General features: G+C 33.4%; 3 protein-coding genes and 1 long non-coding RNA gene across 6 annotated transcripts; 2 read left to right on the plus strand and 2 right to left on the minus strand.

The window, feature by feature from the left end:
* Positions 1-2,086: 2,086 nt before the first annotated feature.
* On the plus strand, positions 2,087-5,039 carry LOC133691434 (flavonol synthase/flavanone 3-hydroxylase-like). Its single transcript, XM_062111941.1, has 3 exons — positions 2,087-2,547; positions 4,419-4,746; positions 4,827-5,039. The coding sequence occupies exons 1-3, from the start codon at positions 2,087-2,089 to the stop codon at positions 5,037-5,039; spliced, it is 1,002 nt and encodes a 333-aa protein (XP_061967925.1).
* Positions 5,040-8,044: 3,005 nt separating this feature from the next.
* On the minus strand, positions 8,045-15,871 carry LOC133691341 (fluoride export protein 1-like). 3 transcript variants are annotated; one of them, XM_062111806.1, is made up of 8 exons: positions 15,399-15,871; positions 14,952-15,026; positions 11,806-13,947; positions 11,540-11,623; positions 10,215-10,313; positions 9,294-9,486; positions 8,716-9,122; positions 8,045-8,378 (listed from the first exon to the last, which is right to left on the minus strand). In XM_062111806.1, the coding sequence occupies exons 3-8, from the start codon at positions 12,214-12,216 to the stop codon at positions 8,160-8,162; spliced, it is 1,413 nt and encodes a 470-aa protein (XP_061967790.1). In that variant the 5' UTR covers positions 12,217-13,947; positions 14,952-15,026; positions 15,399-15,871; the 3' UTR covers positions 8,045-8,159. The 3 variants fall into 3 exon arrangements, with proteins under 3 accessions (XP_061967790.1, XP_061967788.1, XP_061967787.1); XM_062111804.1 differs by having other exon boundaries at positions 11,806-13,934; positions 15,289-15,871; XM_062111803.1 differs by having other exon boundaries at positions 15,289-15,871.
* A 2,578-nt stretch (positions 15,872-18,449) lies between these two features.
* Positions 18,450-19,111, minus strand: LOC133691342 (uncharacterized). The gene is made up of 3 exons (XR_009841646.1): positions 19,028-19,111; positions 18,715-18,948; positions 18,450-18,532 (listed from the first exon to the last, which is right to left on the minus strand). It is a non-coding gene; the product is annotated as an uncharacterized LOC133691342 (long non-coding RNA).
* A 6,423-nt stretch (positions 19,112-25,534) lies between these two features.
* LOC133690909 (glycine-rich protein 2-like) lies at positions 25,535-26,571 on the plus strand. Its single transcript, XM_062111190.1, has one exon. The coding sequence runs from the start codon at positions 25,787-25,789 to the stop codon at positions 26,348-26,350; it is 564 nt and encodes a 187-aa protein (XP_061967174.1). The 5' UTR covers positions 25,535-25,786; the 3' UTR covers positions 26,351-26,571.

A 26,571-nucleotide genomic window follows, 5' to 3' on the forward strand; every position in this document is an offset into this window, starting at 1 on the left:
ATATATATATATATATTCAATGTAATAGTAAAATTACATCTATAGCCTTGCCAAAAAACCTTACTACCATAGACATTATTTTCTTTATGGATTTGTTCTGGGTAGTTACATCTATTTCATGTTTTAATAAATAGTAAAATAAAAAAAACAACCAAGTTAAAAAAATAGAAAATTGTCGGGGCAGGTGAGTTTGTCTTTTTCTTTTTTTTATACAGTTAAATTACAAATATCCTCTGGAGCCATATTAATTAAATCATGGAATCAAGGATATTAGGATTTTTTGTTATAATTTTTTGTTGTTAATTGTTGATTTGGTCAAGAGTAATAATATTATTTAATATTTAATTAATATTTTTAATTGAAAAGATTATTACATGCTAGCATGTGGGAGGCGTCATGAGTTATATAATTAAATCAAAAATTTATTAAATTTAATAAAGTTTATGATCCAGGTTATAGGTTTGATGTGTTAATCTTCGGTAACTTAAGTTAATCTAATATGTTGTCATCTCAATATTTTTTTTTAAAAAAATTATCATGTTTTTGTCATTCATTATAGTTTTTTTAATCCGTAAAGTCAATTATCATATAAATTTTTTTTATATAATTTAATTTAAAATTCAAATGGAAAGGTTTTAAGTTAGATATGCTAAATTCAATTTTAATAATATATTATGAGAGAATTTTTTTAGATCTATTAGTTTGCATTAATTTTTTTTTTATTCCCACCGCAGCGCATCTCATGGAATTATCTAGTCTACTTGAATATAATATCATTGCTTTGTTTTGGGGATAGATCACCATGCATCAGCGCAGCATACTCACAGAAACTAGGAAAAAACAAATTCAATGAGACAAGCATCATCATGCCTCTCTGAATAAAAAAAAATCCCCAAAAGATACTTAATCACCAGGTTCAACCAGAAGATCAGCTTCGGAACCACTTGCTTTTTAATATAATAGATTTCACACCTGGAGATTTAATTAGTCTGCAAGAAAAAATAGCATCACAAAGAGTAATACAACTAAAATTAAAATAAAAAAAATACTAATATTGCCTTGCATTGGCGAAGATATAGCAAACAATATTAATGACGAAATTGATACGTGGCAAACCCTAATGAGGCCTGTTCCAGTGACATGATCAGCATGAACAGAGGTACTGTTCTCGTAAGATTGATCATCACTGAGTATGTACTAATTTATTGCTTGACTTCATTTAACTTTAAAATATACAGATTTTCAAAAGTCAAGGTTGTAGATCACAATTTAAAAAACCCAGTTTGAGAATTCTCAATTTAGCATAGCAATGGCTAAAATCAGTGCTAGAAAAAGCAAAATAATCACCTGAAGCAAGCATAACATAAACGGAACCGTAACAAAAATAGAAACAGAACCAACTCTAGAGTTTCCAAAACAAGATAATTGAAAGGGTAAAGCAATACTCACCAGAATTACAAAATTTAAAAGCCAGGGCACGACTTTAAGAAGTGAAGACTTCTTGTTCTTGTTCGTTTTTTGAAGAGGGAAGCAAACGACAAGAGATGAAAATGCCGCCAAAATGACTATATCTACCTCTCCATGTTTTGGTTGTGAGATACCTTTCTTGGATATTTGAACTGATACGCTTCAAATGGCGGTCCTGAATCTCTCATTGGTTGCCATTAAGAAAAAAAAGTTAATTGGTGGATTTTCTTTCAAGAGAACGATAGGTGGATTGGTGATCTAGTTCTACAAGTATAAAGTCAAAATGTGAGGCAATGGGGAAAGAGCAAAATGAATCGTTTGGACAATCAACGAGCCATTCTCAAACCATGAGAAGTCAATACGGGAGCTGTCACTTATTGCCCGTTCTAAATTTGGGATGATCGTTGAAAGCGGCACTTGCCCCTTTTTTATATGTATATATAACCTTCCATATTGTAATTAATGGCTGCCCTACGAACTAGGCTTTTTTCCCGTAATTATAATTAATGGTTAAAAACTCAACCAAGGAAGAACCTATGAAATTTGCATGTATAGCTCGGAGAGAATTAAGGAGCTAGACTTGAAATCTCTTTAACCACTTTTATTAGAAAGATAATAGATGGAGGCAGAAAGAGTACAAAACATTGCATCTACATTCGAAGATACAATCCCGGAAGCGTTTATCAGATCCGAGCATGAGCAACCTGCAATCACCACTGTTCATGGGGTCAACCTTGATGTCCCCGTCATCGATGTAAGCGACCCGGATGAGGAAAAGATCACGCGTTTGATTGCTGATGCTAGCCGGGAGTGGGGCATGTTCCAAATTGTGAACCATGGCATACCGAGTGAGGTCATAAGAAAGTTTCAGAGTGTGGGTAGAGCCTTTTTTGAGCTCCCACAAGTAGAGAAGGAACTCTATGCCAAGCCACCAGGGGCTAAGTCTATTGAAGGATATGGAACCTTTCTTCAAAAAGAAGTAGAGGGCAAGAAAGGTTGGGTTGATCATTTATTCCACAGGATATGGCCTCCTCCTGCCATTAATTACCGGTTCTGGCCAAAAAATCCACCTCTATACAGGTTTGAAAGATTTTGTTAATCTCTCTTAGAATATTTTTTCTTAATTTCGTTCACCATTTTATTTATTTTTTAGAATAATTACATTTCACCATTTTTTCCAAAGAAGGTAATGTCCAAGGGCGGAGCCAGGAATTTTTCATGTAATTTAACTATACTACTTAAAATATTAAAAAATAAATTTGAAGGTAACCATGAGGGGTGTAGCTCAATTGATCAGATCCTGAGTTTGCTCCCCATAGATCATCAGTTCGAGTCTCACAAATTTCAGGGCCACTGGAGGTTTATATGGTCATTAACTTCAAGGCCCGTGAGATTAGTTGAGGTGCGTGCAAGTTGGTTCGAACACTCACGTTAATCTAAAAATAAATAAATTTGAAGGTACATAAAATTGAAGTGAAAGTAAAAATAAATCCACTATTGAAGTTACATTTTTCGATGTTTTGTGGAACATAATTCATCTATAATCGAATATGAATCAATATTGTAACAACCCTCAACCAGTAATTTGAAGGTACATAAAATTGAAGTGAAAATAAAAATAAATCCACTATTAAAATTAAATTTTTTGATGTTTTGTGGAATATAATTCATCTATAATCAAATCTGAATCAATATTGTAACAACCTCTCAACCAGTATAAAATAACAATCTCATGTCAACTGGAAAACAAAGTAATTAACTTGTTTCACTCTCTCAATTCCTCCTTCCTTCACTTGATTCTTCCTTAGATTAGTATTTTATAAGTTAGACTTTATAAGTTTACAAGATTATTCTCCCACTTATTTTTTTTTCATAGATTTTTTTTTATGTTTTTCCCTTACTTTTCTCTCCTTTTCTCTCGCCTTTTCTTTTCTTTCTTTTCCTATTCTACTTCTACCCAGTCGGCAACATATAAAAGGAAGGAAGACCTGATTTGTTTTATTTTTTAATGGCAAATAATCATTTTACTCTTAATAAGTCGTTTTGCTTTTATTTAACAGTACTTTTTTTTGTTATTATTATCAAAATCTGTTCATTTTAAAATTTTAACTAGATTTTATTTAATATATTTTAAGATCTCTCGTAAAATTTCAACTCAATCTGATGATTGAATTGAAAATTATGTCCAATAACATAAAACTGAGCAAATTGTAATTTTTCATTAAATTTCTGAATTTCTTCAAAAATTTTAAAATTTTGACCCAAGTTAAAACATCATATTAGAAGATTCCACATAAATTTTTATAATTTTTTAATAACTCAATCAAGAATTATAAATTATTTTTATATAAAACTAGTCAAAAAAATATTAATAAAATCTTAACTGAGCTATAGCCCACCCACGTTTTTATCATAAGTCAGCACTTGGTAACGTCCAAAATCGAAAGGGTTTAAAAATGAGCAAGCAGCCTACCATAATAAAGTCCAACTATTCATGGAATGAGAGGAAAATTTGCAAAGATAAGATAGTCCTTTATTTATTTATTATAAGAATTGCAACAGTAAGTTTATTTTGATTGACTAATTGTCTCAATTTGTTTCGACGTTGTGTTAGTTCTCTCGTCTTCTAAATTGTTTTAGCATTAATTGGCATATCGACATGACGGCATCTTTCTCTGCATGTGAAGAATTTTAAGAAACATTTTAGGATTTTATATATATATATATATATATATATATATATATATATATATATAATCTAGTTTTTGTTCTTGAATGTAAGGAGGAGGATTAATGCATTCACGTGATATTCAATGTAATTAGATTTCTGTGCAAGTTCATTTAAAACTATCAGTTTTGGTTCTAAACAAAGGAGGAAGTTGGTGCTGGCAAGAATGTCAATAGAAACATAGCAATGTTAATTTGTTTCGGGGGTCATGTTTTCGTTGCAGGGAAGCCAACGAGGAATACGTAAAGTATCTGCACGGGGTTGTAGACAAACTCTTCAAGAGCCTGTCGTTAGACTTAGGGCTTGAAGAGCATGAACTCAAAGAAGCTGTGGGTGGAGATGAGTTGACATACCTTCTCAAAATAAACTACTATCCACCTTGCCCACGTCCTGATCTAGCTCTTGGGGTGGTGGCTCACACTGACATGTGCTCCATAACAATTCTTCTTCCCAATGATATTCAGGGCCTCCAGGCCTGCAGAGATGGACAATGGTATTGTGTCAAGTACATACCAAATGCATTAGTCATCCACATCGGCGACCAGATTGAGGTGCCTCTCTCTCCAAACTAAATGCTCTGAGTGCTCGCTAATTACTATATATCTGCTAACAAATCCTTGTCCTTTTACAGATTTTGAGCAATGGGAAGTATAAGAGTGTGTTCCACAGAACCACAGTAACCAAAGATAAGACAAGAATGTCATGGCCTGTGTTCTTGGAGCCTCCACCTGACCTCGTTGTAGGGCCTCATCCCAAGCTCGTTAATGAAAAGAATCCCCCCAAGTACAAGACCAAGAAGTATGGTGATTATTGCTATTGTAAGCTCAACAAGATTCCACAATAGGTGAAGTCAGGAGGAGGATACGAGTGTAGTTTTCTATATTTCTTGTGTTCGCGTAATTGTGTTGCAAGGAGAATCAACCCCTTCAATGACTTCAACAGAAAATTCCTTTTAACATGCGAACATAATATGAAATCTGCCGAATATTTTTACTATGTCATAAATTTAATGCCGATCTTTAATGAGAGAGGTAATTATATATTATGTAATAAAGGCAATCAACCTCTCTTTGTTTATTGTATTAGTTAATTTAGATATCTTTCATTTTGAATTTATAACAACTCCCTTTCAAAACTTAGCTTAGCTGCATTGTTTTTTAAATTCTTCTAACTTGGTCTATTATATCAATGAATAAACAATGGCCTTTATTATTATCTAAAAAAAAAACAGTGGCCTTTATTTCATCTTTTCTCCCTTTTTTTTTTCTCATCACAAGCTATCAAGGCAATTAAAATTTCTAATCTTTTGGAATTTATTATATCAGTGATATTTTTTTTTGAATTTTTATAATTAATTTTAATATTTATAACTATTGGGATAAAATTGACAAGCAGCTATTCAGTTTAATTTAAAATATATTTATTTCATTAAAAATTATATAGTTTCATTAACAGTTATAATATTTCAAATCTATATAAACATGTTACTATACAAAGAATATATATATATATATATATATATATATATATATATATATATATATATATATAATGTGTTTTCTTTCTTTGTCTTTTCTTTTTATTCTTTCATAGGTTTAAGGGGCTTCATTATATCATTGATATATTTTATTTACAAGGAACAAATAAACACCTTAAAAATAGAGTTTTTCACCCTTTTAAACCAACTTTATATTTATTTCTCTACCTAAACAATTTACTTACTTTAACAAAAAGTATCTTAACTCCTGTCCGGGGGGAATGAAATTAGAGAGTCAAAAGGAGATTACAAGGCAAAAGGAGAAAAGGTCGTAGGAGATAGAGAGGGTATGATAGAAAAGGAAGGGGAAATAGAGAAAATAAAAAAAGAAAAGAATTTTGATGAGCAGAAGGTGTTGTGAATGTGAACCTTTAAATTCATAAGTTTATTTTCTCTAAAGTAATAATAATAAAGTTTGTCTCCTTAAAAGAGGTTTATAAAACCTTAAATAGGCCAGAAACCCTACATCAACTAATAAAAAAAAACAAAAATTCAAAATTACAAAAGAAAGAAATATAAAATCCAAAATAAACAAGAGATCCGAAAATAACAAGAAAAATCATAAAAACTACTAAAAACAGGGGTTTCAGCGAGATTTTTGATATCTAAAGATCCGACAGTCCACATAGCAATGCAGTGGCTATTATAGAAAAAACAACCTCCATAAAATTCTGTAAGAATTTGAACATGACTCAATAGTCAGACAAAAAACTATGGTTTTTTTTAGCTATTATTCGAATCTAGTATGATCTGATCTCATCTTGGAAGAGAGAGGGCGAGAGAGAGAGAGGGGGGGATGTTGTGATTTTAATTGAATGAAGAACAAGAAATAGATAAATATGGGGGCTATTGGATTTTAATTCATTTTAAAATCATTAATTTTAATTTGACTTTTGTCGTCTTAATTTGCAACATACCCATTTTCCATCTCTTTGACTTTTTTAAAATTCACTTTTGATCCAAAATTTTATTTTTTTTATTTTTTGATCTTTAGTTTGAGGTATGGGAGAGAAAAACACCGGGTTATGATGATAAAAAAAGAAAAATATATAATTTATTAATTTTTAAGAGCAATGTAATTTGTTTCATTATTTGATATTTTATTGATTTTTAATGGGTAACATAATTTGTTTTGATTTCATATTTATAGGTTTGTCATGATTTCCAACAAATGCCCTAATATTTAATTGGTTCTGAATTTTACGAGCATTTATTTTTGTTATCATATAATTAAATAAAAAATTATCAAACCTAATTAAATTCATGACTCGGGTCATGAGTTCGATTGATTAATTTTGATTAATTAAAAATCAAAATTTATAATTTATTTTGATTTTTTTATAGAGTTTTTGAGGTCCAAACAAACATCTTGACACTGAGATGATGTATAATTTTATGAGTAATTTTTTATTATATGATTAAATAAAAATATTTAAACATGATAAAGTTCATAACTCAGATTACAGGTTTAATCAATTAGACCACGAAACCATATCAATTTAATAAATCATCATCTTGATATTTTTTAAAAAATTATATCACCTTAAAATTTATATTAAACTCAGGCCATATTTTTAATTATCTTCCAAATTTTTAAACTTGCTAAATCAATTATGATGTCTAAGATAACTTTAAAACGGTTTGATTTAGAACACGGAATAGGCAAAGAAGACGGGTGAGGTTTCAGAATAGGAGGCCATGGTGTAGCATGGGCTACGTAGCTCGTTCCATATATTCTCCTGCTCTCATCAAATTATAAAATGTTCTTCGGCATGTTGACGGGCCTTGTGTCATCGGACATAGATTTTGCTTTTGGTTCAATTTTTCCCATCATTTTGTTGCAAACAATTTCCATACCCTGTATCTCAAAAACTCTAAATAAATTTAAAAAAACCCCATGTTCATCAAGAAGTTACAGGAAATATATAAATATTTTTTTTATATACATTAAGAATATATTTGTGACTCAATATGGTGTAGAACTTCGCTTACCGGCAGGATTTTTAGCTTTGGAAGAGTACTTCTCTTGTGCCTATTTGCAATGTTCGAAGGACGAAATCTCCGGTCCGACAAGAAAAGGAAGCGCTTTTGGTCACGACACCTGTTTATGAAATCTCCCTGTCTAGAGGTTGTGGGCATTTTGTTTATTTTTATATTTTAAAAATATTTTTTAAAAAAATTAAAATTTAATTTTGTTTTAAATTAATATTTTTAAATCATTTTAATATACTTATATCAAAAATAATTTTAAAAATAAAAAAATATTATTTTAATACATTTTAAAATAAAAAATATTTTTAAAAACAATCATATATTTTCAAACACAGAAACTATATCTATTAAGCAAGAGTCATGTTCTGCATAATGTCAAAATTGACAGACGGGAAGACAGCAACCGAAAGAGAGAATTAAAAGTAAACTGACATGCTATTTGTATCCCCTGGTCCAAACAGGTACAGAGTATATCAGGATCCCCAAGCCAAATGAGACAGCTATTGTAATCAGGGCATATGCATAAGCTCTCCAGTTTTTCTGGCTTTCTTCCATGGCGTTGTACTCGGCAATGAAAGTGGGAATTGTACTTAGAGAACCCAAAAATCCGAATTGTATGCCTGTTGCAATAGTATCGCAGGTTTTGGTATGGACCTGCATCACCCAGATCTCTTGTCATCAAAATTTTCAAAAAACACACAATTTATGATGTTGTATTCTTACTAAAACTCACTCCAGCTAAATAAGGATGGTATCATCACTGGGGTTAAAACAATTGAGGAAAATAAGAATTTAGAGCACAATAAACAAGGTGTGATTCATGCCTGCCCTGAAAGTTGAGATTGTGGTACTGGACCTAATAATGTAGAAATAGAATTAGCCAGGGCTATAATAATAATAATAATAATAATAATAATAAATGACTTCCGAAGGTATAGCACATGCAAGCAGGAGGGGAAACTAAGATTGGTTGGGAGAGCTAAAACCATACCGCTTTCTTCACAGTAGACAGTGCTGCCATGATACAAGCTGAGGAAACATTGGCAATAAGGGTTCCAAATGGAACCCATTTCAGAGAACCCGCCTTCCCTAACCCACGCCCATTGAGCCGTGCTAAGAACCACCTGATCCACACCCCTGGGGGTGCAACTATGCAAGCCAGCCATAGCTGAGCCCTACCACTGTCGTGGTTATACTCTTTCTTGAGCATTGCCCAGCTCCCGCTCCATAAAAGGCCTAGTATTACCACCAATACCACCAGGACTCCCAAATGATAATAGCGGTTGTCCACCCTCCGACTGGCTATATCTGAACTTCTGTTTGACCTTTCGAGAAATGACTTGAAACATTTGGCTGTACCAACACCCAATTTTATGGCGTATGCTGCAAGGAATAACCCTGCAAAGATACACAAGGAGAAATTACCCGTTTAACTTTTAATGGTCGGGCACAGTCGAGGTTTGTCTGCCATTAAAATTTTAACAGCACATACACGAGCAATAGTTGAGTTTCTATATGCCGCTTAACCTAAAACCTTCATGTTATATTAATCTGCGAGTGCCACATTACCTATGAGAAAGCCAACAAAAGAAAACACCCAATGGCCATCAACACTGAGATCAAGCATTTTCTGATTCCAACCACTGAAAGTTCCGAGACTTCCTAAGTAACCAGTGGTTAATCCAATAGCCAAATGATCAGACACTCTGGATATATCTCCTACGAACACAACACCCCACCATCCCATCAAGAACGAACCAACCTAGAAGAGCACATATTACTGATAAGTTAATGAACTTCGTTTTTCAAAGTTGAAAGAACAGAGTCCTCCAAGTATTAGTGAAACATTATAATTTATTAATCCATGCATCTTGAAGGTGACAGACAAGTTGTGGTATTCTTACACGATATTTTCAGTTTATTGAAAAGCCGGGGACGAACTGAGTGCCAGTGACCACAAGAAGAAGCTCTAATTCTGGATCATTCTATTGCAGTGGAGTTTCACCACAGAAACCCCAAAATTCAAATTACATGACAGTTGAATCTATCAAACACTAGTAACTCTACTTTTCCAAACAATATCAAGAACCTCTTAGATTCAATTAATCCAGTAATATGGGAATATCAGGGTCGTATTTAGAATGGGAATCATCCTGTTCAAGTTCCATGATGAGCAATGAGTAATGACATTTTTATACCATAACAAAATCAACCAGTTATATTTTTGTTAATCATATTTCAGGAAACTCTTGATCCAACCAAATCAAAACCTCATGAATCCTAATGAAGCCAATGTACGCATTACAAGGAACCAATTGAATGAAAAGCCGCCTAAAAGCTACGAAGATATTCTTTGGCGAAAGATGTTGCTTTTCTGTTCAAAAAAAGCTATATAGCTTATGAATAGAATGATCTCTACTTTAAACATAAAAATGATGAGATGCAAGATCTATGTGTGTATCTAAGTTAGTGAGTGCGGGAGAGAGAGACCATATTGGAAGGTAGGCCAAGAAATAGCGGGTAGTTGTCGCTTGTCACCCCAGCAACACCAGGGCCAAAGAGTTTCTGTACCATGTACCTTGTTAAAACCTGCAAATTATGCCATGCCCGAACATTAAGTTTTTTTTCATTTCAATCCGCATGCAACCCTTAAACTGCCCCCTCCCCCAACTATGACCAAATTTTCTTTTTGGTTGTGCACTCCTATCTAGCACAATAATTAATTAATGCATACATCAATCACCAAAAAACAAGGCAAATGGGAGAAATGGAAGCAACATGATAATCGATTTGAAAGAGAAACTAAATGCAACATTGCTTTATAGGTTGTGCGGCTGCTGCAACGTTTTTCTTATAAAACCAATTCAGGATGATGGAATTATGTATTAAACGTTACAATCGATCCAGATTATTTATGGAACAACCGAAATCAGATTAGACCTCTTCTGCAAACTTGACAAATAGAGTAGAGCAATATGATCCTTGCGTGCAAGAGTATTAGTAACTGATGGAAGAACATGACTGCTGGATGCCTTTTTCAAGGAATAGATTACACTCTGTTGCTAGATTAGCAAAGATACAGCAGATGTAAAAATCACTCGCCTCAACTAGTCCTCTTCTGACCAATATAGACTGTTTTAAGTAAATGAAATTAGCAAAAGCATAAGAAAGGTATTATAAAGTTTTCTTACTATCAATTTACGAAATCAAAATCCTCTTTTGGGTTATCTGCAAAGAAAGGCATAATAAAGTTTTCTTAGATGCATCACAAATTTCACCCAGCTAGTTTCCAAAGCAACACTTCCTAGGATTAAACATCCTCCTTGAAAGATACCCACTCCTTATAGTGATAACTAAAGAGCACCACTTTCCATAAACACTTATGTCAAGCAAAGAACATGTTCTATTGTTCTTTAATCTAGCTTACTGTATAACAATGTCCATGAGGCTATATGACTTCAATTTCAGATTCTATTCTTTTCAAGTGGTCACGTGAGTACTGAAAACTCTAAGTGATGGTAATGATGGAGTTATAGAAGAAATTTCATTAGCTTCCATAAAAATACTATTTGCCTTCTAAAATTTTAGGGGGTCAGTGTTTCTAGTACCGGAATGCTAGCAGGGAATGCAGAAGCAAGTATTCATGACAAAACTGCTCCAAAAAAAACCAACAAAGGTGACAAATAAGAAAACAGGGGAAAAGCACCAGAATCCAACTTTACAGGGAAAAAAAATAAAAAAGTTGAAGTGAGGTTACCTTTTCTAGTGCCACTTTAAAGTTTCAGAAAGTAAAAAGAAAAGGTTATGCATATTACCCCAAGAATTCCAAAAACTGCCAGATACACAAGACTGGACACATACTCGAGTAATGGTGGCAACGCAAATGCTTTCTCTTTGTCCTGGATTTAGTAGCGAGAAACGGAACTATCAGATAAACAAACATGGACAGGAACTGAAAGTTTGATCTTATATCATTTGACAAACAGTCGCTAAAGATAGAAAGCCTATTCATGAGGCAATAAACCAAACAAATCCTGTCAACAATAATGAAATTCATGCAAATGATCAAATGAATTCTCACTTCTTGTTTTTCCTTGGAGCAGACCAACACATCAATCGATATAGGAGGTATGGTTTCTTCTGGCAAAAGTGACACTGGGGATCTTGTATTCAAAGCTGTGGAATCATGACTCCACAACCCATAGGATTGTAATAAAATGTCCTCTGAAATGGGAACCGCCATACCATTTTCTAATTCCTTGTCAATGGATAGCCTGATGCTGCCACTTTCACTGTGTCTCTTGCCATGTAGAGCCCTGTCACCAATATCACCTTTCTCTGACACATTTTCACTTTCAATATCATCATCTATCTGGAAGGATAAGCTGCGCGGTAAAATTAAAGAGCGTCGACTCACTGGAGAGCCCACACTGCTTGTCTGACAAAATGAACCACTCAGATCGGGTTCCGCCTCATTAGTTTCATGATCCATGACTCCAACTCCAGGGTGCAAGAATTCGTTCCTCGAATAATTGTTAGGAAATTTCAGAAATAAAAAACACACAATTTATATGGTTCGGTAACTTGTTTACTTTGTTTACTTGATGGAGATACTGGTTTGTATTGATCTAAGTTTAGAAACCATTCAAATAACAAAACAAGAAGGAGAAAAAATTCGACTTAACTCTCTCTAGCTCTCTTTCTATGTTTCTCTTATTTCTTGTGTTTTTCAGCTTTTATTAGCACCGTATATTTATAGTTGATATGAAAGATAATTCTCCTCGTTTTAGTCAACTATAACAGTCATTTCTATTACCGTATTTAATGTGAAGTAATCACTCTTGACCTTCACCATGCAGCTATATTTGACATGAAAGCCAATAGCCAATAATAACTACAAGAATAGCATGAACACCGTTGTGACCATATATTGATACGAGATCCCAGAGATACGACAAGGATGTGATGTAAAGGCTGACATAGAAGAGGTTGATGAGATTAGCAATTGTTTATTAAAAAAATAATTGCAATGATACCAAAATAAAAATATAATAAGCAAGATCAGAAAGGAGGATACGACTTTATAAACAAATTAAGAAATCCGTTTTAGTCAAGGGGCAGCAAAGCTAATCTCACGAACAGCAGTACCACATTGGCTGTGTATCACCTCATCAACCATGAAGATTTCTACATTCCATCAAAATAGTAAGGTTGACCATAAAAAGCAGTGCATTTTTTTCCGATACAACTTTTTACAAGTTGCTTATTTGATTTGAACTTTTTAAGCTGACCAGAATCATCTTAAAGGGGTTGGTTCTTGTGAAAAATTTACTCAACTACAGTAACGGTTTAATAAGAGCAGGCGTGTTTTAGAATGAGATTATCATTGTTTTTTAAAATATTTTTATATCAAAATAATATTTTTTAAAAAAAAATTATTTTTGATATCCAAAAATATCAAAAAAATATTAATTTAAAAAAAAAAAAAAAATTTAAATTTTTTCAAAAATAATTTTAAAACACAAACAAATAAGGATGAATATGTGCAGCTACCGCATATTCAAATGATAGCATCAACAATATAAATTTATCAGATTTTTTTATATAAAATTAGCACAGTAAAAATAAAAATTTAATAGAATAATATTATTTCAAAAAACAATGAGTGAAATAGCACAATTTGATCATGTTGTGCTTTGAAAGTGCGACATTATCAAACTCTAATGTTCTGTATCAACTATTCAACCGGTTAGATCCAATTATATTAACTGGTCGACCGTTTCACACAAAAATCATAATTTTATAAAGTTTTTCCTTCAAATATGTTTTATAGGTCAAAATATACATCTTTGTCCATTTGTAGATTAAAAAATAGACTCTAATTAAAATTTCAAAAAGTTATGATTCACACATTAGTATGTGATTTTGAACAGTCGGGTATGAATTTGTCATGTCTAAATGAGAATTTGCTCCAAATAGATTATGTGGCTGGCCTAGCAAATGTATTTATATACCAGTAAAACAAGTTTAGACCCAAAAGAATGTTTGATCACGCTAGACCCTAATAATACAAGAAGAAAGATAATTTCTTTTGAAATTCATATTTAAAACAATATTTAAAAAATATCCAGCTCTTTGTGATTAAATAAAGAAAACACCGATGATAATCACATGCCCGTTTTGCAACTTCAGAAGGAGATCCATATGACCCTGTAGATAGCAGCTGATATAACATGTTTATCAATCATTATTTTAGTCATTAATAAATAAAATAACAACAAACCAAAAGCAACATTTACAAAATTCTTAATAACAGAGCAGAATTATGAATAATTTTTTAATCCTAAATAATAATACTATAGATTGTTATTATTGTTATTCACTGGAATTTCCAAAACCCCAATTCTAGTATTGTATTGAAAAAAATTTATTGAAGATTTGAGAATTGAGAATCATGCAACAAAGAAAAGAAATTAATAGTGTCGAAAAAATAAAGATGGCAATAATAAAAGAGTGTTTAAGAGTGATAATAGTTGTTTTTTAAAGTGTGTTTTTTAAAAAATATATCAAAATAATATATTTTTTATTTTTAATATTATTATATTAAAATAATTTAAAAATATAAAATAAAATTGTATTTGAAATTTGACGCTTCTTAATCTAAGAGAAAGAGCCTATCGTTTTTGAAATTTGACGCTTCTGAATCGAAGAGAAAGAGCCTATCAACCGACGAGCATCTCCGTTTGAATTACTCTACTCGATTCAAAGCTCACGGTCTCCAATGTAGGCCCAATAGAAGGCATTCGATGTGGGCTTCCTCGAAGTTTGCGTTCTACTGTATAAAAAATTATGAATATGCCCCGAAGACAAGCTTCAATTTACGGGGCTGTACTTGATAATAATATTGATTCTGGAAAAACGAGGAGGAGGACATGCTTCCTTAAAGGAACAAAATAAGTTAATATGCGTGATAATTGAATGGAAGTTCAATTGCCCAAGAACTTGCATATAATCTCTGCCTTGTGTCATCGGACATAGATTTTGCTTTCGGTTCAATTTTTCCCATCATTTTGTTGCAAACAATTGGCATACCCTGTATCTCAAAAACTCTAAATAAAATTTAAAGAACCCCATGTTCATCAAGAAGTTATGGGAAATATATAAATATATTTTTTTATACATTAAAGAATATATTTGTGATTCAATATGGTGTAGAACTTCGCTTACCAGCAGGATTTTTAGCTTTGGAAGAGCACTTCTCTCGTGCCTATTTGCGATGTTCGAAGGACGAAATCTCCGGTCCTACAAGAAAAGGTAGTGCTTTTGGTAACGACACCTGTTTAGAAAATCTCCCAGGTTGTCCGGCGGTTCATTTTTAAGTTAGCTTGTTTGTTGCTGTATTTTAAAAATATTTTAAAAAAAAATTATTTTTTTATTTTTTTATTTTAAATTAATATTTTTTTAGTATTTTAAAATATTTTAATATATAAATATCAAAAATAATTAAAAAAATAAAAAAATACTTTTTAAATAAAAAATATTTTAAGAAATAATTACAACTCACTCTCGACAACCCCTACACGATCTTCATTAAGCGAGAGTCAAAATCTGCATAATGTCAAAATTGACATACGTAAGACAGCAACTAAAAGAGAGAATTAAAAGTAAACTGACATGCTATTTGTATCCCCTGGTCCAAACAGGTACAGAGAATATCAGGATCCCCAAGCCAAATGAGACGGCTATTGTCATCAGGGCATATGCATAAGCTCTCCAGTTTTTCTGGCTTTCTTCCATGGCGTTGTACTCGGCAATGAAAGTGGAAACAGTACTCAGACAACCCAAAAATCCTAACTGTATGCCTGTTGAAATAGTATCACAGGTTTTGGTACGCACCTGTTTAGCACATGCAAGGAGGAGGGGAAACTAAGTTTGGTTGGGAGAGCAATAAAACCATACCGCTTTCTTCATTGTACACAAAGCTGCCATGATACAAGCTGCAGAAACATTGGCAATAAGGGTTCCAAATGGAACCCATTTCAGAGAACCCGCCTTCCCTAACCCACGCCCATGGAGCAGTGCTAAGAACCACCTGATCCACACCCCTGGGGGTGCAACTATGCAAGCCAGCCATAGCTGAGCCCCACCACTGTAGTGGTTATACTCTTTCTTGAGCATTGCCCAGCTCACGCTCCATAAAAGGCCTAGTATTACCACCAATACCACCAGGACTCCCAAATGATGATAGTGGTTGTCCACCCTCCAACCGGCTAAATCTGAACTTCTGTTTGACCTTTCGAGAAATGACTTGAAACATTTGGCCGTACCAACACCCAATTTTATGGCGTATGCTGCAAGGAATAACCCTGCAAAGATACACGAGGAGAAATTACTCATTTACCTTTTAATGGTCGGGCACAGTCGAGGTTTGTCTGCCATTAAAATTTTAACAGGCACATACACGAGCAATCGTTGAGTTTCTATAAGCCGCTTATCCTACAACCCTCATATTATATTAATCTGCGAGTGCCACATTACCTATGAGAAAGCCAACAAAAGAAAACACGCAATGGCCATCAACACTGAGATCAACCATTTTCTGATTCCAACCACTAAAAGTTGTGAGACTTCCTAAGTAACCAGTGGTTAATCCAATAGCCAAATGATCAGACACTCTGGATATATCTCCTTTGAAAACAACACCCCACTATCCCATCAAGAACGACCCAACCTAGAAGAGCACATATTACTGATAAGTTAATAAACTTCGTTTTTCAAAGTTGAAAGAACAGAGTCCTCCAAGTATCAGTGAAACATTATAATTTATTAATCCATGCATATTGAAAGTGACAGGCAAGTTGTGGTATTCTTACACGATATTTTCAGTTTTTTGAAAAGCCGGGGATAGACTGAGTGTCACTCACCACAAGAACAAGCTCTAATTCTGGATCATTCTAATGCAGTGGAGTGGAGTTTCACCACAGAAACCCCAAAATTCAAATTACATGACAGTTGAATCTATCAAACACTAGTAACTCTACTTTTCCAATCAATATCAACAACCTCTTAGATTCAATTAATCCAGTAATATGGGAATACCAGGGTCGTATTTAGAATGAGAATCATCCTGTTTAAGTTCCATGATGAGCAATGAGTAATGAAATTACCACAACAAAATCAACCAGTTATATTTTTGTTAATCATATTTCAGGAAACTCTTGATCCAACCAAATCAAAACCTCATGAATCCTAATGAAGCCAATGTACGCATTACAAGGAGCCAATTGAATGAAAAGCCGCCTAAAAGCTACGAAGATATTCTTTGGTAAAAGATGTTGCTTTCTGTTCAAAACAAGCTAGATAGCTTATGAATAGAATGATCTCTACTTTAAACACAAAAATGATAAGATGCAAGATCTGTGTGTGTATCTAGGTGAGTGAGTGTGAGAGAGAGACCATATTGGAAGGTAGGTCAAGGTATAGCGGGTAGTTGTCTCTTGTCACCCCAGCAACACCAGGGCCAAAGAGTTTCTGTAGTTTGTACCTTGTTAAAACCTGCAAATTATGCCATGCCCGGTTTTTTTTTCATCTTAATCCGCATGCAACCCTTAAAGTGCCCCCTCCCCCAACTATGACCAAATTTTCTTTTTGGTTGTGCACTCCTATCTAGCACAATAATTAATTAATGCATACATCAATCACCAAAAAACAAGGCAAATGGGAGAAATGGAAGCAACATGATATCGATTTGAAAGAGAAACTCAATGCAACATTGCTTTATAGGTTGTGGGGCTGCTGCAACGTTTTTCTTATAAAACCAATTCAGGATGATGGAATTATGTATTAAACGTTAGAATCGATCCAGATTATTTATGGAACAACCGAAATCAGATTAGACCTCTTCTGCAAACTCGACAAATAGAGTAGAGCAATATGATCCTTGTGTGCAAGACTATTAGTAACTAATGGAAGAACATGACTGCTGGATGCTTTTTTTAACGAATAGATTACACTCTGTTGCTAGATTAGCAAAAATACAGCAGATGTAAAAATCACTCGCCTCAACTAGTCCTCTTCTGACCAATATAGACTGTTTTAAGTAAATGAAATTAGCAAAAGCATAAGAAAGGTATTATAAAGTTTTCTTACTATCAATTTACGGAATCAAAATCCTTTTTTGGGTTATCTGCAAAGAAAGGCATAATAAAGTTTTCTTAGATGCATCACAAATTTCATCCAGCTAGTTTCCAAAGCAACACTTCCTAGGATTAATCATCCTCCTTGAAAGATACCCACTCCTCATAGTGATAACTAAAGAGCTCCACTTTCCATAACCACTTATGTCAAGCAAAGAACATGTTCTATTCTGCTTACTGTATAACAATTTCCATGAGGCTATATGACTTCAATTTCAAACTCTAAGTGATGGTAATGATGGAGTTATAGAAGAAATTTCATTAGCTTCCATAAAAATACTATTTGCCTTCTAAAATTTTAGGGGGTCAGTGTTTCTAGTACCGGAATGCTAGCAGGGAATGCAGATGCAAGTATTCATGACAAAACTGCTCCAAAAAAAACCAACAAAGGTGACAAATAAGAAAACAGGGGAAAAGCACCAGAATCCAACTTTGCAGGAAAAAAAAATAAAAAAGTTGAAGTGAGGTTACCTTTTCTAGTGCCACTTTAAAGTTTCAGAAAGTAAAAAGAAAAGGTTATGCATATTACCCCAAGAATTCCAAAACTGCCAGATACACAGGACAGTACATATACTCGAGTAATGGTGGCAACGCAAATGCTTTCTCTTTGTCCTGGATTTAGTAGCGAGAAACGGAACTATCAGATAAACAAACATGGACAGGAACTGAAAGTTTGATCTTATATCATTTGACAAACAGTCGCTAAAGATAGAAAGCCTATTCATGAGGCAATAAACCAAACAAATCCTGTCAACAATAACGAAATTCATGCAAATGATCAAATGAATTCTCACTTCTTGTTTTTCCTTGGAGAAGACCAACACATCAATCGATATTGGAGATGATTTCTTCTGGCAAAAGTGACACTGGCGATCTTGTATTCAAAGCTGTGGAATCATGCTGTGCAGAGCCCTCTAAAATGGGAACCGCCAAACCATTTTCTAATCCCTTGTCAATGGATAACCTGATGCTGCCACTTTCACTGTGCCTCTTGCTGTGCGGAGCCCTGTCACCAGTATCACCTGTCTCTGACACATTTTCACTTTCAATATCATCATCTACCTGGAAGGATAAGCTGCGTGGTAAACTTAAAGAGCATAGACTCACTGGAGAGCCCACACTGCTTGTCTGACAAAATGAGGCACTCAGATCGGGTTCCGCCTCATTAGTTTCATGATCCATGACTCCAACTCCAGGTTGCAAGAATTCGTTCCTCGCACAATAACTACAAGATTAGCATGAACAACGTTGTGACCACATATTGATACTAAAACCAAGAGATACGACAAGGATGTGATGTCAAGGCTGGTATAGAAGAGGTTGATGAGATTGGCAATTGTTCATAAAAAAATAATTGCAATGATACCAAAATAAAAATATAATAAGCAAGGTCAGAAAGGAGGATACGACTTTATAAACAAATTAAGAAATGCGTTTTAGTCACGGGGCAAAGCTAATCTCACGACCAGCATTACCACATTGGCTGTCTATCACCTTATCAAGTATCAACCATGAAGATTTCTACATTCCATCAAAATAGTAAGGTTGACCATAAAAAGCAGTGCATTTTTTTCCGATACAACTTTTTACAAGTTGCTTATTTGATTTGAACTTTTTAAGCTGACCCTAGTTCATCTTAAAGGGATTGGTTCATGTGAAAAATTTACTCAACTACAGTAACAGTTTAATAAGTGCAGAGGTGTGCTGGGAGTCTGGTTGCAGTAACTTTTCAAAGTATTTTTTACTCATAAATATATCAAAATAATATTTTTTTTATTTTTAAAAAATTATTTTGGACATCGACGCATCAAAATGATCTGAAAACATAAAAAAATATATTAATTTAAACCAAAAAAATTAAAAACAATAAAATTCTTTCAAAATACTTTTGAAACGTAAAAATAAACAAGAACAAACATGTGCAACTACCACATATTCGAATGATAGCATCACTAATCTAAATTGATCGGATTTGTTTATATAAAATTAGCATAGTAAACATAAAAATTTAACAGAATAATTTCATTTAAAAAAATGAGTGAAATAGCACAATTTGACCATGTTGTGCTTTAAAAGCGCGACATTGTCAAAATCTAATATTCTGCCTCAACTAATCGACCGGTTGGATCTAGTTATATTAACTAGTCGACCGTTTCATACAAAAATCATAATTTTATAAAAAATTTCCTCCAAATATGTTTTATAAGTCAAAATATACATATTTGTCCAACTTTTAGGCTAAAAAATACTCTAATTAAAATCTCAAAAAATTATTATTCACATGTTAATATGTGATTTTGAGCAGTCGGGTGTGAATCTGCTATATATAAATGAGAATTTGCTTCAAATAGATTATGTGGGTGGTCTAACAAATGTATTTATAGACCAGTGAAACAAGTTTAAGCTCAAAAAAAGGTTTGATCGCACCAGACCATAACAATAGCTTAAAAATACTATAACTTTTTATCCGACTTTTAGATTGTGATTAAATTTTTACAGGATTTTCTGGAGGTAATTTTCCCTATAATAGTCACAGTGTCGCTACGCGGACCGTCGATTATTTAGATATAAAAAATCTAGAACCTCGGTTTTGACAATTTTGATATTTTTCTTGTTATTTTCAAAGTCAGTCAACCGGTTTAACTAATTATTATGAATCGATCGGCCGGTTGAGCCAAAAATAGCATAGTTTCACTATGTCGCATTTCAGAAACGTAATATTTACTAAATAATATTATTTTGAAATATGACAACTATCTAGTTGTGTTTAAAAATAACTATATTATTTCGTTAAAAAATTTTGCTTCTATATTAATTCGTCAATCTTTTTTTAATTTTGTATGATAATTGCGAAATTTAATCAAATTTATCTTCCATCAGAATCAACATTATAGCTAAACGATAAAAACTACTTGTATTTTCTAAGTCCTAGAAAAACAAAGAGGGGATTGTCACTATCAGTATCAGCCACATGGGCTTCAATAATTTATATATTTATTTTGGCATAAGCTTCAATAATTTAATGGGTTGTTCTGTTTATTTATAAAGATACTAATAGAATACTTGCGCAACCCCGCTCTGATTTGACTCTGCTCAAGTTCTAAGTTCTAAGTTCTAACAGCAAATGAAATTGCTAATAATTCATCTTAAAAGTGCAGCTTGCTTTAAATGGCCTTTTTTGACGTTAAAGTAAACTACAGCTGATAGAGAAATACTCGTCATCTGAGCACACCTAAGCGTAGCCACCCAAAAAAGCAATTGTTAAATCAAATCACGAGAGAGAAAGCTAACTTTATTAGAAGATTCAATCCAAATAGAATAGCAAGAAAAAATCACCATGATACAGAAAAAAATGGAAAACTGATTTATAATATGAGCAGTCACAGAATTGGTGTGGAAATTGCCATAATAAAATGTGTAAGAGAATTAACCAGATGGGGAATCTCGAGAAGAGTCACCTTGATCTGGAGATGAGACGGAACACAGCTGATAAAACAGATGTCCTTCCGGATCCGGGGTTTCTTGGTTTTACCAAGTATTTAATTTAATTCGAGCACAGAAGACTTGATCGAATGAGGATTCCCTGGTGACTGCAAAAACAAACTGTAAGCGCTCTGTTCATGCAAGGATCATGAGACGAGACCTGATGGCAAAAAGAAAAGGGAACAAGAAGAAGAAAACGATAGTTATGGAGGGTTAGACGGTGCAACGGCTGTCGCCGTTAATTTTTGCGGCGGTTTTATACACAAACACGGCCCCCGGCTGGGGATGTTAATGACTATTTACGATCTGGTTTCTAGAACATATATATTAGTTATTAATTAAAAAAAATAAGTCATGCGGTAATTTTATTGTTGAAGTTGCATTGTTGCCTCTCTCTTCGATCATGAGTGTGAAATAGTTAATTTTTTTTCTAAAATTTTAATTTAACGTTTGATTTTTTATTTAGTAGAATTAAACCATTTTAAGTACAAATCAGAACTTAATTGCTTATATTTTTTTGAAAAAAAAGTTAGATTGAAAGATAGATAATGAAAATGAAAAGGGTAGGAAAAATAAAAGAAGAATTTGAATTTTGTTTGAAAAAATATCTTGTTTTTCTTCTTTTTTTAAACTGAAAAGTGATTAATCTTTTTAGTTGTCAGAAATTCAATTTGATACTAAACTTTATTTCTTTTATTTTTTAATTTTTTTTATAAGATGAGAGGAATTCACTGGATTCTGATATAAAAAGAAAAACACTCAATTAATAACAATTCTTGCGACCAAAATAGTCGTTATCAATGTCAATAAGTTTCTTTTTATGATAAAAGTTTTACCTATGTGTTTTTCTTTCTTTCTCCTTGATCGAGGAGGCAAATATGACTACAATAATATTTTCATGTTCGAGTTGATTTGAGCTATTTTTGAGGTCATTGATAGATTTATTAAAATATTTAGAGTGTTTTCTAGGTATTTTTGGGTCAAAAAGAATTAAAAATAGGTTTTTAGCAAAAAAAACTCGAGGTCTCGTTCTTTCAGCGACCTTTGGTTGTTGGATTCTGCAGATTGCAGACAACATGTTGTCTACTGTCTTTTTTCAAACAAAAAATAGGACGGAGACGTTTAAGAAATTTTTTTAAAATAAAGTCAAGCCAAAGTGCGCAAGCTGAGTTGGAAGGCCTATATGCCTAAGCTATTTGTTTTTAATGTCCATACATGTTGGGTCATCAAGCCTACGAGTTTAAGTTTTTTTATGCTTTTTTTTTATTTTTTATTTTTTATTTGCTTTAAAAAATTAATAAAAAATATTGAATCCGATTGAGTCCATAAGTCGAGCTGTCTGTTTAACAAATTAATTCGCAACATCCGAGCTATCTCGGAATGATCTACTTTTATTATCTTGGCTCAATGCCCTTACCACAAATTTTTTCCTTTTAAAAAAAATATTCATACAAAAAAATTCTCATGATCTTTGTTATCATGTAATAAAATAAAAAAATCTGCAATAAAAAATTTTATTAAATCTGATAACGTATATAACTTGCATCACTGATTTGTTTGGTTGACTCAAGTTCACTTAGGATTTTTTTTTAATTAAATGGTAATTTTTACTTATTTAATCTTTTAACATTAAGTTAATTAGAAATTGAGGTTTTTAATATGTTTTTTTTTAAATTATCCCTGCGAGTTACACAATTTAATCTAAATTAACTCAGATAGATCCAATATATTTCCATTTCAATATTAGAAAACAATACATTTCAATTCATAGTTAATTTTTTTTTTTGAAGACGCATACATTATCAATACCTATATGTTTTTTACACTTAAATTTTTTTTGCTCCGACCCCGGCATAGCAGGGACTAATGGGCTTGTGCGTGTGTATATATATCATCAAATAAAATAATTATTTAAAAATAACTCACGTTGTTCAAGTTGGTATCATTAAATTTAGGTTTAAGTTGTAATTTGTTATAAGATATAACTAGTGCTGGTATTGTATGACTTATTGCATGTTTGGAAGTTTTTAAATTGGATTTAATTTATAGGATTATGTTAATTTTTTTTTTCATTTTTTAAAAGATGTTGATTTCATAAAAAAAATGTAAAAGTAAACAAGAAGAAAAATATTTTTTTAAAAAATAATATTAAAACAATATTTAAAAAATATCCAGCTCTTTGTGATTAAATAAAGAAAACACCGATGATAATCACATGCCCGTTTTGCGACATCAGAAGGAGATCCATATGACCCTGTAGATAGCAGCTGATATAACATGTTTATCAAGCATTAATTTAGTCATTAATAAATAAAATAAAATAAAAAACCAAAAGCAACGTTAACAAAATTCTTAATAACAGAGCAGAATTATGGATAATTTTTTAATCCTAAATAATAATACTATAGATTGTTATTATTGTTATTCGCTGGAATTTCCGAAACCCCAATTCTAGTATTGTATTGAAAAAAAAATTATTGAAGATTTGAGAATGGAGAAAAAGAAAAGAAATTAATAGTTTTAGAAAGATAAGATGATAATAATAAAAGGGTTTTTGAGAGTATAATAATAATTTTTTTTTAAAGTATTTTTTATTTTAAAATATATTAAAATAATATTTTTTTATTTTTAATATTACCACTTCAAAATAATTTAAAAATATAAACAAAACTTTTTTTTAAAAAAATGAAATTTGACTGCTGCGTTGTTTCTAAATCTAAGAGAAAGAGTCTATCAACCGACGACCATCTCCGTTTGAATTACTCAACTCGATTCAATTCAAAGCTCATGGTCTCCAATATAGGCCCAATAGAAGGCATTCGATGCGGGCTTCCTTGAAGTTTTCATTCGACTCGCTTCGCTTGTATCAAAATTTATGAATATGCCCCGAAGACAAGCTTCAGCTTACGGGGCTGAACTTGATAATAATATTGAGTCTGGAAAAACGAGGAGGAGGACATGCTTCCTTAAAGGAACAAAATAAGTTATTATGCGTGATAATTGAATGGAAGTTCAATTGCCCAAGAACTTGCATATAATCTCTTCAGGCACCAAGTGTAAACTCACTTGTAAATTGTAAATCTTGATTATGGCTGTCTTTCTTGTCACCAACAAGGAATGTCGATCATGATGCTCAGCTAGTTATTCATTGAATTCCTGCGATGAGATTTGCAGGCCATCCTCTGGAGATCAAATTTTTCCCATTGCTGGAGATATCGCTCTTCCCAGCTGGTGTAAGATGATCATCATACTTTGTAGTCTGCCCTTGTTCATCATATCTGTCTGTCTCTTTCACATCCCCAGCATGATCTGTTGATGATGCTGCATTTCCATCTGACAACCTCCAAAATGAAACACCCTGTTAGTTAAAACCAAGAATTCATGAATCAAAGCCATATTAACTGATAACAATGAATGATTTAATGAACAAATTGTAGAATGCATCATGACATCGCAGAGAGTTGGTTAATAAAAATGTAGAGACCCCCCCCCCCCCCAACTCTCCAGCTTCCCATTCTCTCCCCTTGGTTTCCCTTTCTCTCAGCTCCCACGCACTGATCCCAAAGGAAACATTATCCAATACTAATTATAATCTTTACACATCTCGCCAACACATGACCGGCCTTCACATATTTTTCTTTTTTATAAAACAAATAGCACTTAGGAAAGAGCTTCCTTTAGTCAAATACTAATTAAAGGATATTTAATATATATATATATATATATGAACATCCAACATTTATTTTTATTGTTAAATGAAAAGAGCCTTTAACACGGAGAGCTTGTCAACCTTCAAGCAACTCACCATACAAGGTCAATGCACCAATATAGAATTCAAAGATCAAGTGTCAAATATATATATTAATTAATTACTTTGTTACACTAAACTAATTCAGCTAGAAGAATTGTTAAGCAATTTATATAATTCTGTCTTTTATTTTATTATATGCACAGGCAAAGCTAAAAAAATTAAATATTTTTCATACAAGAAAAGTGGCCAACAACTATTCTTTATTTTGTTTTCATTATTTCGTGGCAATGACTTGACGTGTATAATAAGAGGCTATTTTTTATGGTTGGCCAATCAGGCACAAGCGGATAGAAAGAAAAGCCCCCACTTGGCCACCCCATATGAGTGGTCAAAACTGGATTGGATAAAACACTAAACCCTTATCAACCGTTTGTACATGCCAATCGAATACCCTCCAGATCATCCGACCTCCCAACAACTGGGTCCTGCTTTACAAACTCATAAAACCCCAAACTCTGACACTCGCTAACACACAGCACACGCCATACTACATGCACTAACGCAAACATTCAGCCACTGACAAGCTCAAACCAAGTTGACAGCCTTCTAGGTTCTTCTGGAAGCTCATTTCCATGGCAGAGACCAAGAGATCCACTGGCACTGTCAAGTGGTTCAGCGCACAGAAAGGTTTTGGCTTCATTGCTCCCGATGACGGCGGAGAGGATCTGTTCGTCCACCAGACCTCGATCCAATCAGACGGCTTTCGTACCCTCTCCGACGGACAGCCCGTGGAGTTCTCTGTCGGTTCAGGAGAGGACGGCCGCGCCAAGGCCGCTGATGTCGTGGGAGTCTCCCGATCTCGCCGTCCTCCTCGTGGCGGCCGCGGTGGAGGTGGCGGAAGAGGGTACTACAGCGGAAGGGGACGAGGCGGCGGTTATGAGAGAGGCGGCCACTCAAGGGGTAGGGGATATGGCGGCGGAAGTAGCGGTGGTGCTTGTTTTAATTGTGGACGGTACGGTCATTTAGCAAGGGATTGTTATGAAGGTGGCGATGATGGTGGGAGATACGGTGGCGGTGGAGGCAGGAGATATTCTGGCGGAGGTGGAGGTAGAGGTGGAGGTGGAGGTGGAGGATGCTATAATTGTGGAGAGGAAGGGCATTTTGCGAGAGACTGTCCTAATGCTGGTAACAAGTGAGAGAATATATATGTCGGTGGTTTCAGTCAATGATCACACGACTGTGGTGTATTTCAGTAATTCTTTTGTGGGTTGTTGCCTTTCCAAGGTTTAGTGATTGCTTCTTCTTCCCCTCCTATTTTTTAAGGATGCAAATCAGCATAGAAGATGGAACAGAATTGCTTCCTGTTCTATTCATTGGGTGTTTTTTTATATATATATTTACTTGGTAATGTTGGTAA

The sequence above is a fragment of the Populus nigra genome, chromosome 4 (genome assembly GCF_951802175.1).
Source record: "Populus nigra chromosome 4, ddPopNigr1.1, whole genome shotgun sequence".
In the NCBI taxonomy this organism is placed as follows: Eukaryota; Viridiplantae; Streptophyta; class Magnoliopsida; order Malpighiales; family Salicaceae; genus Populus; species Populus nigra.

What these genes read in the sequence shown, in the direction of transcription:
- LOC133691434 (XM_062111941.1), top strand. Translation starts at nt 2,087, where the DNA reads ATGGAGGCAGAAAGAGTACAAAACATTGCATCTACATTCGAAGATACA. An exon ending in AAAAATCCACCTCTATACAG is followed by an intron (nt 2,548 to 4,418) that starts GTTTGAAAGATT and finishes TTTTCGTTGCAG; the next exon opens with GGAAGCCAACGAGGAATACG. An exon ending in ACATCGGCGACCAGATTGAG is followed by an intron (nt 4,747 to 4,826) that starts GTGCCTCTCTCT and finishes GTCCTTTTACAG; the next exon opens with ATTTTGAGCAATGGGAAGTA.
- LOC133691341 (XM_062111806.1), bottom strand. Translation starts at nt 12,216, where the DNA reads ATGGATCATGAAACTAATGAGGCGGAACCCGATCTGAGTGGTTCATTT. An exon ending in TTGGCCTACCTTCCAATATG is followed by an intron (nt 9,487 to 10,214) that starts GTCTCTCTCTCC and finishes GTGCTCTTCTAG; the next exon opens with GTTGGTTCGTTCTTGATGGG. An exon ending in TGTCTACTGTGAAGAAAGCG is followed by an intron (nt 8,379 to 8,715) that starts GTATGGTTTTAG and finishes TGGGTGATGCAG; the next exon opens with GTCCATACCAAAACCTGCGA.
- LOC133690909 (XM_062111190.1), top strand. Translation starts at nt 25,787, where the DNA reads ATGGCAGAGACCAAGAGATCCACTGGCACTGTCAAGTGGTTCAGCGCA.